Genomic DNA, 12,614 nt, shown 5'->3' with positions numbered 1-12,614 from the left:
AACACTTCAGCCACTACCTCGCAAACTTTCCCACAGCCAAAAATGTCTCTCGCTTCTCAAAGGAGAGGGCCTTGGTCCCAACAGGAAGACGCCTATCTCATGCAACTTGTCAACGACCAGGGCCCATTGAACTGGGTGCGCATTGCTCAAGCCCTGGGAACAAGGACACCGAAGCAATGCAGAGAACGATTCCATCAAAACCTGAAGCCCACCTTGAATCACGAGCCCATCACTCCCGAGGAGGGTGCCCAAATCGAGGTTCTCGTCAACGAGATCGGCAAGAGGTGGGCAGAGATTGCAAGACGGCTCCACGGCCGCAGTGACAATGCCGTCAAGAACTGGTGGAATGGAAGCCAGAACCGCAGAAAGCGTCACGATCGTCGCAGGGCCAACCAAGGCAGCACCTCCGGCTACGACGACCGCAGATATGGTCACTCTGGGTTCCGACCCACTCTCACCATTAATTCTCATGCCGCCTCCTACCCTCACACGAGACACGGCATGTCGTCGCCTGTCTCTCCCGCCTTTTACACCCACAGCCACCCTTACTACCAATTCGAGTCGCCGCTTCCGTCGCCCAACTCTACCTCTTCGCCTGGCACAGACGGCCTTGACGGAGAGACGTCCACCATGTCCGATGCTGCCTCAAGCTACACCACTTCCCCCCAATGCCTCTCGCGGGGTACATCGCCATCTGTCCAACTGGCTCCGCTCCGCATGGACGAGAACTCGGCCCCTCGCTCGCTGCCTTCCTTTGGTAGCCTCATCAATGCTCCAACTGATAGAAAAGAAGCTGGCCACATGCGCCTGCCTTCTCTCCCATCCCACCTCCTCACAGCACCCAACTCGCCTGTGAGGAGTACGGTTCAGCAAGCCCTGCCGCCGCCATCTCCTTCATCTGCGGACAAGGACTCCAGAATGGATGTTTCCGCGCTTCTGGGCTGAGGAAACAACGAATTCGACTGTTTTTTTGTACCCCAAGGGATACAATCCTCATGTATGCCATAATGTATCACTAAAGAGTACATGGGTTCTGGAATCGCGAACCACGTCTAATGGGCGGTACGTCTGGGAATGGGACGTAAAACTTGTGCCCTGGTTTTTTGGTTTTTTTTTTATAGCTTTGATACCTGATATTCAAACCCTAGCGAGGGGATGGCGCAATTGGGAGACCTGAGAAATCAAAAAGGTCTGGCATGGGACGGCGGAAGGACGGTAGAGATTCAGGAATAGAATCTCACGCCCATTGAATTTAGCTATACTGTCGTAAAAGGTGTATACATCACCAATAATCAAAAAGTCACGAAAACACATCTACAGCTACAAAATGCATCGTGACATGAGGGAATAGCAACATGGTTACAACTTTCAATTTTTGTCTAGCCCAGGTACACCAACTGGGTATGGATACCTACCGAAGCACTCAAGCGGTCCTGATCAAGTCGGCAGTGCCTGGGCGAAACGAGAGGGGTCTCCCACGTTGGTTGGCAGCCACGTCAGCGACGATGAGTGGGAACCTCAAACGTCCAGGGCCAGACTTTCCATCGGTTTTTTTTAAACAATTATTCCCCGCCACCGCTCGTTCGGCTGATATGGGCCCTTGATCAAAGTTTGTGCAACGTGGGTGCATATACATATATGGCTCAATCATAGTGACTGTATGGCGCGAGGCGCAAGGAAAACCGCAGGACCCAGGCACACAGGGTAAACATACCAAGGTAGACAGGCTTACGGGTTAATGAAAGAGTTGGTGGGTGATTAGTGAGCGTGCAAACTCACATCTGGGTTCAGCAGACATCGGATGGCTGAGATGCTCCAATTGCGGACAGGTAAGGATGGCAGAGGCTCAGGTAGCTATCAAGGGCGCTAGACAGGGACAAGAGGTACAGGTGAGGCGGAGGACAGAGCGTTCGGTCAGGGTCAACGCTCGCAGCCAAACACGAGATCGGGGATGTTCTGCTGCAGATGAGCGGGTGGGCTTTACCAGTGTCGATCATGACGAGGATTATGGCAGCAGAACGGGGCAGATGGGAAGAGCGATGAGCGGCGGGGACAAAGAAAAGCGAGGGAGAAGGCGGAAGACGGACGGCGCGACATGGTGCGCCCGTCGTACATTGCATCGCATGGTGGATAAGGAATCTTTCGTGTACCTTCATGCATTCACACAAATAAGTCTCGAGTGTCGAATGAGTTGAGAAAGTATTGTCTACTTAACAGACAGGTACACGTCCGTTGCATATTCGTGGGCAGATGGGCGTTTGTGCTCCAATCTCATGATGGCTTCGTTCCTCAGCAAAACCTTGTATGGAGTAGACGCACGCGTTTATCTACCGCAGTAGGTACGGAGTTTGTAGGACATTTTCGGGCAACGGAACATGTGCCAAGACAGGATGATTCGGTCAATCAATCTGATGCAATACCAGATGCGGAATCGACGTGAAGATTTAGCCGCATGTAATTGGAGGGTAAGCCAGTGGGGGGTAGAGGGGGATACCTACATAGTAAGAACACGGCCGAGAACCCTCCCTCATTCTCAATCCCTTGCTCACTGAAAAGTCAAATAAACATGTCGGCCAATCTCACCACAGTTCCCCAAGTATTCGTCCAGAAGAGGAGGAGAAAAGTCCAAGACGTAACGAAAACATGAGCTCGGTATCCCCTGTTTGCAAGTTAGAGTATGAAAATATACGAATCTTGAAACTTTGTTCCCGTCATCGGTCCATACGTAAGGTAGGCAGCCAAGACCCATGGACAATGCGAATTCGTACGGAGTGCCTTGCTCACAAATGTTTCCCCGAGATGCCCTGCACCTACCTTCCTACCTACCTGATGTATCTATCTTGGCTGTACAGGGAAGGCGAGACTCGACGAAGACGGCGTTAGGAAGGCAGGAGAGAAAAAGAGAAGGAGACGGAGACGGAGAGTAGACGGGAGGAATGGAAAGTAACAAAGTGACCTCGGCCAATGTATCTTTCCCATCTTTCCCTTCCATTTCCGTCTAGCCCCCACCACCGCCTCTCTTCCTCGAGGCCGATCCCTAAATCCGGACACCAGACGACGTCAAAGACACAGACTCGACTCGAGATGGTTAACTCAACCCGACCCAACTTACCATTGCTCTTGTGGCTTTGCCATGACAATTCTTCAAACGACGCAAGGACGAGGTGAAGAGACCCCTCTTCCCGCTTCCCGCGACCATATCCCGTACATCATCTTGAGGAATGACGAATTGTAACCGAAAATATCCAGAGGAGAAGGAGCACAGACGTGGCCAAGGCAGCGCGACAGCGACGTCTATCAAATCAATCAAAAAGCACTCTGACAGATAGTTCGCACATCTTCACATCTGCTGCCGAGGCCCAAGGAGTATTTTCGTCTAATGTCTATTGCCTTCTGCATCGCCACCGGTCGTCGTTATCATTGTCGTCGTCTACCCACGCATTCGCATCGCACGCACGCACCCGCGCGCGCTCCCACCAACTGTTGAGGAATTGGCGAGGCATTCGGTTGTCCATCAATAGGGGCGAGCGACAAGCACAGGAGAAGAGGGGAGGGCGGAAAACGAGGTGCCACGGTGCACCGTGATCTTCGCTGGACCCTGGTCGCCCGCCCTCGGAATGTTTGTGTCCCGTTGGCGATCCCTGGTACGGAGTACCACCAGCGGATGGCAGCAACCTGGCAGCGAATTGGCACCAAGGCCGTGCTGATGGGATCAAATAGGATCTGCGGCTCTTTTGACCCAGAAAAGTTCAACATAGCGGGGACAGCCACCCAGCCAGCCTCGCACACTCGCCCTATTCAACCCTGGGGCCTGTCACTTTATTGCGTCTCTTAAGATCTACGTAATATGTATCAGAATCTCAGCTCGCCTCGCGACCAAGCGAATCATGGCCATGTGTACGGACTGCGTGGTAAAAAAAAAAAAAAAAAAAAAAAAAAAAAAAAGGAAGAGAACCTGAAGCCAAAAGAAGGAAGCCGGCCGGTACACGACGGACCAGTCGTCTTCAAACCTGGTTGATCAAGGCACCAGCAGGCGCGTACCAGATCTACGGATACCTAGGGCGAACGATCGAAGCAAACTTGGCCAACAACAACAAGCAGGGAAAACCAGCCAGTCGTTCTCCAAGCGCAGTATCCGAAAGTATTCCGGTGTCTTGCCTCAGTGACACCCACTTCGTGATTAACCACACGGGGTGTGTGAGCACGCATGGACGATGCCGAGTCCTCCATCTCAGCTCGACCAATCGTGAGCCTAGGGAAGGTGAGAGGCGTTGTCGTCCGAAGCGCCGGCGCAGCTACCAAGTCACCGTTGACCGTTTCAGACTACCGCCCAGAGAGAACCACGACGGTCACCAGTAGGGTGAGGGCCTGGTCCGCGGCGACCCATATCCAGAACGTACCAGGAAGACTAGACCCAGCCATACGGGCCGTTTGCAACCACAAGAAAAAGACGTTGGATCGTTCGGCTAAGTCGACACCCGTAGCCCGACACAGCGTGCATTTGAATGGAACAAAAAAAAATGGCGGCCGTTCCTCTTCGTTCTACGACTGCAGATCTCGCATCGCTTCTCCTCCTTGACGTTGTCGTCATTGATTACATTCTCGGCATGCATCATCACCAGTGTCATCAAAAGTGCAGCCCGGTCTGTTTACTTCATTTGAACCACAGCGATATGATTAAGAAAGATTTGGTCAAGGGGAGATGTTTTCAGGGCCTTGACCAAGAGAAAATAAAATGAGAAGATTGAAAGTACGTGCGTATCATACGGGCGAAAGAGACCGTTGCTGTCTCCACATGACGAGAGGAAAAAATGATTGTGTTCATACACTACGGACGGATGTTGGAAACCAAGCATACTAACCCCAGGGACATGGCAATTCTTCGCTCTCCCGAGTCCCCTGCAGGTTATGAACATTTGCGGTCCAGGGGTTCAGCAGCTGAGAGACTTCCTTGGCGAAATGATTCCACATCACATCGGAAGCCCGGCGATCATCTGCGTTACTAGGATCCAATCTAAACATGACTTCAGTGGAGGGTGTACTGGGGGGAGGGGCAGCGGGGGGGACCTAGGCGGTTCTTGGGTGCCACTGCGACGCTGTGGGAATACGGCTGCCGTTGTAGTTGGTGATCATGCCCGGAGGGGTTAGACAGGTTTTGGTCGTCCATGAGGAAACGGCCACGAAAGAGAAAGGGGGGAGGTGTGAGATCAAGTGGAACTGGTCTGGCGTATACTGTGCAGTAGAGTACAGAAAAAAAAAAAAAAGAGACATGGGGGGGGGGGGGCACGCCTAATTTCTTGGGAAGCCTCTGGGCCAGCAGCTGGAAAAACGATGTGAGGTTGAATCTGAGATGCGATTGCATCTGGGCTGAGTTGTGGTTCTCAATGGAATAGTCCCTACGGAGTGCTCAGTATCCGTAGGAGTTGGGTTGGATCCGAACGGATACAAATGATATAGAGTAGTATTCGTAAGATAGACGACTCTGGGTCGGGACGGCTATGGAACATGTTCACCCCATGCTCTGCGCGCCGGGCCAATGGGCTCCCGTCGATCAACGGTCGGCCAGCGGCATAAGCGCAGGCGAACGGGGACAAGGGGACACAGGAGACTGGGAGCTGGGAGGTGACAAGGATGGAGCCAGCTCTCATAGCGGGAAGCCTCGCGAGCAGGGGTGAGCGAGGCCGTCGCCATTTAGAGAGCGTAAGCAGAATGCATGCGGTATATGGGGATGTGCCCCGCTCTCCAGTGCGGGTACGTAAGTACGGATATTCGTAGTGTATGTACGAAGATTCGATCCCCGGACAATCGAAGTCGACAAGAGACGGAGAGTGGGATTTGCAGAAGCTCTCTGTAGCATTCCCGGGTCCCCACCAACGTAGCTATCAAATATTCGCACACACTGGACACGGGAACAGACTAGGTAATAGTGAAGACCACGCGACAGGGGAGGAGGCGTGGGAGGAAGCAAGCAAGCAAGCATGGGCAAGCTTCAATTCCAATCTCAGCCCGACAACAGGGGAGGGGGGAGGACAGACAGGGTGGATGGGAAACAAAACCTGGCCTGTTCATCATCCATGATGCACCAACCAGGCCGTTACCAACGTACAGGCCACGAATATCTACGGAGTACGGATACCTTACACTATAGACTACTCGGTACGTACCCACCGCCTCTTTGGGTACCTACATTGCACACCTGGCACACAGGCACTCTCTCTCTCCCGGTCGGTGCTCCGCATGCGCAGCATCATATCGAGATTGCAACGTGCCAGCCCACCGGCCAGCCATTCAGCCCTTCAGCCGTTATACGGGTGCCTGCTGTCTCTCGCCCCTGGACTGGGTCTCTTGTGTGTCTGAGACAAGAGGCTAGACCAGGGCCAGGCGGGTAAGGTATTTGCAATTGAGTACCCGTACGTAAGGTAAGGTGCGGTGCGCGGGTAAGGCCCTGTGAGAGTGAGCGAGTCCTGAGTCCTGACACGTCAAGCGAGATTCCCGTTGGCGTAGCTGCTGTGCGCGTTGTTTCCGTCTTGACACAACAGGACAAGCCAACCGAACACAGTCTGTCTCTTTCTCTCTCTCTCTCTCTCTCTCTCTCTCACCCACTCTCCCGCCACTCTCTCACATCAGACTCGTCATATCTGACGGACTCTTGACTGTGGAGTGTGTGGACAGCTTTTGCTCCCCGTTGCAGGGCCTCTCGCCTGTACTGGACACGACAGGGGGATTACTGTAGAATCCATCATGCCCACAATGCCCCATCCATTGTCCGCACGTCATATCCGCTCTTGACTTGCTTTACCTAACTAGACCTTTCCTTCCTTGGATAGCTGTGCGAACAGACGGGTCTCCCGATCTTGCAGCTGCCGTCTGCCGCCTGTCTGTCTGCCTGCCCGTTGGTGCTCTGCGAGGTAACCGCACGTCCGGTGCGGACGTGCATACTGCCATACCATACTCCGTACCTTCCTTCCAATGGTGTTCGTACTCCATACTCCATACTTAACACTAACACTGAACGATATGTTCGCCAGAGAAGACCGTTATTTCCTTCTTTTTTTTTAAAGCCCCTGCCGAACAATGTTGATGACTGGCGATACGTCCTTGCGCCCACGCATCGTTTCATACCTTTCAACTTTTCGTAGGGCAGCAACAGATCACCCGTTCACGCTGTTGTCTCTCCTCAAGCACGTATGCCGGACATGCGTCCAACCTAAATGCGAGTACATCCTAAGGACATTGAGGCTGCGAGGGCGGGATGTCAATGATTGGCAAAACATACCCCCCTGCCCTTCCCTGGCTTAGACACACGATACCCAGCCTGTATGTTTGTTTGTTTGTTGTGCAAAGACTGAGATGGACAAACAGGCCGGCCCCCATCCCCATCTCATCTCATCTCATGGTAAAGGAAACACGATTCCCCATCGAACCCCAAGTTCCAGATCAAATGCCAATGGGAATGGGAATGCAACCTCAACTGCATCGGTAAACCAACGCCCCCCCCCCCCCCCCCCCCCCCCCCCCCCCCTCCCCCCCCCCCCACCCCCCCCCAAAAAAAAAAAACCAAATCTCCCCCCTCCCCCCCATACTACAACAAAAACCCAAACGAGAGGGGGAGACCCCCCCCCCCGCCCGGAAAACACCCCCCCCCCCCCCCCCCCCCCCGACCCGATGGTTTCACAACAGGGATGACAAAAACAGTCTCTTCAAAATTTGGTCCCTCACCGGTTCCCAGACCTGCAGAACGGATATCACTACTCATATCCGCGGCTGTGGTTCACCCCGATTCGATCTCGGCGTGCAACAGACAACAGGAAAAAGGAACAACAATCGTCACAGCCAAATAATCTCAGCCAAATTCTTCCTCAATCAGGACGGGGAGCCCCGCAGCCCAGACATTATGGAGATCCATCCACGATCCACCTCCCACTCTCCTATCCCACCCCGCTCGCTCGCTCTACGGAGTACTCGCCGCCCTCCCCTCATGCCGCACGACGTTTACGAACACTTTATCGGCGGATGAGGCACCTTGCCATGCCCTGGCACTTGCTTATGGTTCTCTGTTCTGTGCATGCGGTATACTCCGTACGGATTCCCATGTTTCGAAGAAGCCTCACAGCCTCAGCCTCACTTCCCAGCTTCTTCCCTGGTTCTCTCTCTTCCCTACCAAATTCCTGGATGTATGCTAGTCCTTTACCTGATAGTGCGTCCGTGATGTGACGTCTTGCTCAAACCCGTATACGAACAGAAATCTCAGCTAGAATAGCCCCTGATCATCGCCGGACGTAATGCATCTCGATAATTAGATGCCGCCAGATTTCCTCACGAATACAATCTCCCAAGACCCTTGCCAGCTAAGTAGAACAGCGTCAAGACGTAGTTTGTCCCTGTTTTACTACAGCTGGTTAAAGCCACACGCCTCTAGTAACGCCACATTTCACGGAGCTTGGCTCCGGTGCAAGATTGAAGAGAGACCCTAGCCACTAGTCCTGTATTGACGTGCGAATGCTGTGTAGTCATTGCGGGTAGAAAAGCCGGTAGAGTGAACAGAGCGAGACATGCTTGGTGGTGAACCTATCTTGGGCGCAAATTTCCATCATGACAAATATCGCCCCACCCTGGTCCCTCCAGTCTTTAATCTTTAGGCCCGTCGCGCGGCGTGCCTGTGTGTTGACTCTCGAGTCAAACAGTCAGTGCCAAGAGTGCCCCTTCCGGGTGAGCTAAAATCACCTACTGCCGCCTGCACATTCGCAGTACGTACCTTTTCTGTAGGGCAAAATGACAGAAAGTCGATGGTCAGTGCCCCAACACCGACGACAGCATCACATCTCATTTTGACACTGCCATCGACGCAACACTCTCTCACACGTACACAGCCAGCCACATCGTCAATGCAGGTCCATACTGCGAAGACCACCATCAGTCCACTCTCCTGCCGCCGCCTACCTACTTGCATTCAAGCTGAACCTCGTGCTATCGAAAAACATGGCAAACTATCACCTTGAGCTGACGATGAGATAGAGAGACAGAGGTAGGTAGGGAGTGAAGAAAGGAGAAAAGTGGCTGCATAACGACGCAATTACAGTGAAACTACACGATGCCACCAGACGATGGTACGCGTCGGCCGCAGCTCGTGTCTAGGCCATTAGTGCGCCAACACCTCACAAGCGTCGCACTCTTTACTTCGCGGTATCGTTCGTCGCCAAAGACGCTAGAGGACTTTTAGCATGACTTCATGCCGTGTGCACAGATATAACAAAATACCATTGGTACCTCACCCCTCTCAACATTGCGGTACAAAGTCCTAGTCACGTCTCCTTGTTATGCGACGAGACAGAATTGAAGTAAACTGAACTATGCGTCTGAAGGGAACGGGGCAAAATATCAGGGAGCCGGTTCAAGCTACCATTTGGTCCGATTCATAATAGTGGCGCTCGGTCAGCCGCACAATACATGACAGCATTTGTTTGACTTTTGTCTGGTTTATCAGATTTTCTAACATTTGTCATCTTTGGGTTTTTATTTCATTTTTTTTTACTTTCCAACGTCGGGAGGCGAAGATGTTTTTTTATGGGTTACAGGTCCAACGAACCGTTGGGGCTTGAGCTATCCAACAGACGCGTGTCTTACCTTTTCACATGGACTTCAACTGCATTGACATTCAGGGTTTGTACGACCCGGGTTCCGATGGCACAGACTGGAAAACAGACGGCATCGAATGTTGAGGATGATGAGGACGAGGATAACCTCCTTCAGAAGAGGGATCTTGGACTCACAAAATGGGTTACAGAGATCCGATGCCATACACGGCAACACGCAATAGACGTCTAGGTTACGTCAACCAAAATAGGTAGGTAGACAATGCCATTGTTCTCGGTGCGGTGACTCGCGGCTTGGCAACTTGAATCAGCTAACTAACTACCTTGTGTAGCAAATCCGTCCATGTTCACGGCCGCCCTTAACGCCTCCATTAGCACCCATCAGTCCACAGGGTCCTCTAGCCGCAGACTATCAGCAGCCGTTCCACGCGGCCGTCACAACGCTTCTGAAACCTTTTCTGCTGGAAAATATTCCTCTTGTATCGGACCCTGAGGTGCCACGGTGCCGCGGGAGAACGTTATACTTCACCCGCCGCGCGAGGTTCTTGTCTTCACTTGGCCCGCTCGCATATTCAGAGGACGCAAACGGTGTCCCTCTGATTGTGCCATACACGGCGGCTGTATGGCAGCCAATGCGCGAGAAGCAAAGAAGAATGGCTTGAAGTCTACAACAGTTATGACTCCCTGCTTCAGATTTTTGGGTTGGACAGAGAACGCTTTCCACGGCGACCATGCCATCCTGGTTCGCGTCGTGATGTCTCTGCTCTCTTCTTCCCTGGTCCTCATTAAGTGATGATGATGCGGCTGATGATGATGAAGATCTCGGGATGTAGTTGCAATCCGTGGTTGACATCAGCTCTCGCTATGAACAAGCATCATTTCCCAAGACACCATTCAGTCATCAAAGACGATAGCTCTGTGGAGTCACTTCAACAGTCAAGTCGAGGCGGGGAAAGGAGTGGAAGCTTTTCTCCCTCTCCCCTAGTCGTTCATCCGATACCCTTCTTCCCAGATGTCAGAAGCTTTCCGCACATGACAATGTTGAAGAGGCCCTTCACAGTGATGTCTCAGCCAGACGCTATTCGAGGCCACTCTGGCGATGTGTTCAAGAGTCTCGTTGCGCGAATAAAATGGCGATTCACGACCCCTGGACGCGGTCATCCCCGGGCCCGTCAAGCCGCCGCGCAATACAATATGCACCTAGAAGGATGCGGACGCCGGAGGCTTGGAACCGCAACGGTCGAGTCGTCGAATGACACGACACTATTGCCATCATAGTCCTACCCGTACTTCAAAGTAGTCATGGCTCAAAGTCAGATTCGTGGGGAGGGGGGGACTGTGGACGGCCTAGGATTGGACTAGGATTGTACTAGGAAAACCCAACAGAATGACCCAGGAATCTGGTAACGAAACGCCTTCGCTAATCAACCGCCGGCGTTCAAGGTTACAAGACCGTTTTCGTTTTCCCTTCTTGCCTTCATCCGTCACACACCCTCTTTATTACCCTTCCCGCGTCCGGCCGTATCCGTGTCCGACCATCTCCGTGGTGCGCGCAGAATGGCTTCAGCTTGGAAAGGCGGGCCTCCGGAGCAAGTGACCGCATCGGTGCAAGTTTGTTTGCAGCATCTCCCTCGCTCTCTCTCTCTCTGCCACTCGGTCTTCCGCTAATAGAATTGCATTCCTCCTCCGTCCGGCCCCCAACAAACGGGGCCTAGACGCCGGTCCCCCCCTCCAAAGTCTAGAAGTCTAGACTCTTTGGGATTTTTTTCTATACATAATGTTGAGCCTGACCTGGCAAAGCCTGGGCACTAGCGGGAGCTTTTTTGGTAGTAGCGTTCCGCTGGCTTTTCTCCGTCCGCCGAGGGGGGCGTGAAGAAGCCCCCGCTCTCCCGACTGTTTATGGCTTCGTTGGGTTCTGACGCCTTTCACTAGTCTGTTGCTTGGTAGTGGCTTTTCTTCCCATACCCAATTCTGTGTCACTGGCCGTGCCGGATATTGCTACTGATCTGGGTTGGCGAGAAGTTTGTCTCGATGCCTACTCATCTACCCAGTGTTTTCATCACTTCCAACTCTGATATATTTGGAATCGACACTATCGATCACAAGACTTCAAGTATTGTATCGTGTGACTACCAGGCTGTTAGTCGTTATTCTGGTCACATATGAAATCTGATCAAGTGTGTTCAGGGCGGAGGATGTTGTGAATATATGATATATGGTAAGTGACACAAGATACCACCTCGTACTCGAGCCGTGAGCTTGTACACATCCATCCGCGTTCGGCCCGTTGCACACGGCCCGCAGTCGTATCCTCTCTCTTCCACGGCCTCGCCTGATGATCTGTTCCAGGGGTTGGTTTAATTCTCCCCTTTCGCTTCGCGAGCTTCTCTCCGGAACCCTGGTGGTTGTTCAGGCTAGGGTCATGGGCCTCTCGGAGGACAGGAGAAAAGGAAAAAAGTAGTCTCCGGCGGGGGGCCCAGGAGCTCACGTGGCATATCCATTTTCCCTTTTCCCAAGCCAAGTTTGGAGCTTTTGCGGAACTTAGTCTCCTATTTTGGCATGGCACATACATACGCCAGCTCACCGACAGAAACGGCTTCATGCAAGCGCGAGTAAGGATCGAGGAGTCCGATGATGGGGGGCGTAAGCTCACCAAGCATCCGATGGAACACGTCATGTCCACACGATGGCTCGATCTGGACTGTATTTTATGGGCTTTGGACGCGGTTGACACACATGGAGTGACGATGTTCCAGCCAGGCGACGCAAGGAGGGAGGAAAGGAGAGAGAGATATGTTGACATGACCCTGAAACCGCAGCAAGCGTAGTCTACCGTAACTCCTGGAGCAAGTACATTCTGCTAGAAACCCCGCTCCTTCGGAGCAAAATACCGCAACCATCACAACCACGCGATACCTGCTTCTAGCCTCTGGACCAACCTGGGACCGGCCTTGATCCTGTTCCTCGTTGCCCAACCGCTTCAAGGCCTCCCTTGCTGCCATGTGTGCTTGGTTTGCGTGT

General features: G+C 52.8%; 3 protein-coding genes across 3 annotated transcripts; 1 reads left to right on the top strand and 2 right to left on the bottom strand.

The window, feature by feature from the left end:
- Window positions 1-42: 42 nt before the first annotated feature.
- Window positions 43-945, top strand: CABS01_01454 (myb-like DNA-binding domain-containing protein; the record flags this gene model as incomplete). The annotated part of the gene is made up of 1 exon (XM_060534834.1): window positions 43-945. The coding sequence occupies one exon, from the start codon at window positions 43-45 to the stop codon at window positions 943-945; it is 903 nt and encodes a 300-aa protein (XP_060398023.1).
- An 842-nt stretch (window positions 946-1,787) lies between these two features.
- CABS01_01453 (uncharacterized protein) lies at window positions 1,788-2,454 on the bottom strand (the record flags this gene model as incomplete). Its single annotated transcript, XM_060534833.1, has 2 exons — window positions 1,788-2,206; window positions 2,421-2,454. 2 exons carry the CDS (start codon window positions 2,452-2,454, stop codon window positions 1,788-1,790), a joined length of 453 nt encoding a protein of 150 aa, XP_060398022.1.
- Window positions 2,455-11,766: 9,312 nt separating this feature from the next.
- On the bottom strand, window positions 11,767-12,396 carry CABS01_01452 (uncharacterized protein; the record flags this gene model as incomplete). Its single annotated transcript, XM_060534832.1, has 1 exon — window positions 11,767-12,396. The coding sequence occupies one exon, from the start codon at window positions 12,394-12,396 to the stop codon at window positions 11,767-11,769; it is 630 nt and encodes a 209-aa protein (XP_060398021.1).
- Window positions 12,397-12,614: the final 218 nt, after the last annotated feature.

The sequence above is a fragment of the Colletotrichum abscissum genome, assembly GCF_030869225.1.
Source record: "Colletotrichum abscissum strain IMI 504890 chromosome Unknown Scaffold_3.1, whole genome shotgun sequence".
In the NCBI taxonomy this organism is placed as follows: Eukaryota; Fungi; Ascomycota; class Sordariomycetes; order Glomerellales; family Glomerellaceae; genus Colletotrichum; species Colletotrichum abscissum.
This window is presented reverse-complemented; position numbering and strand designations above follow the sequence as displayed.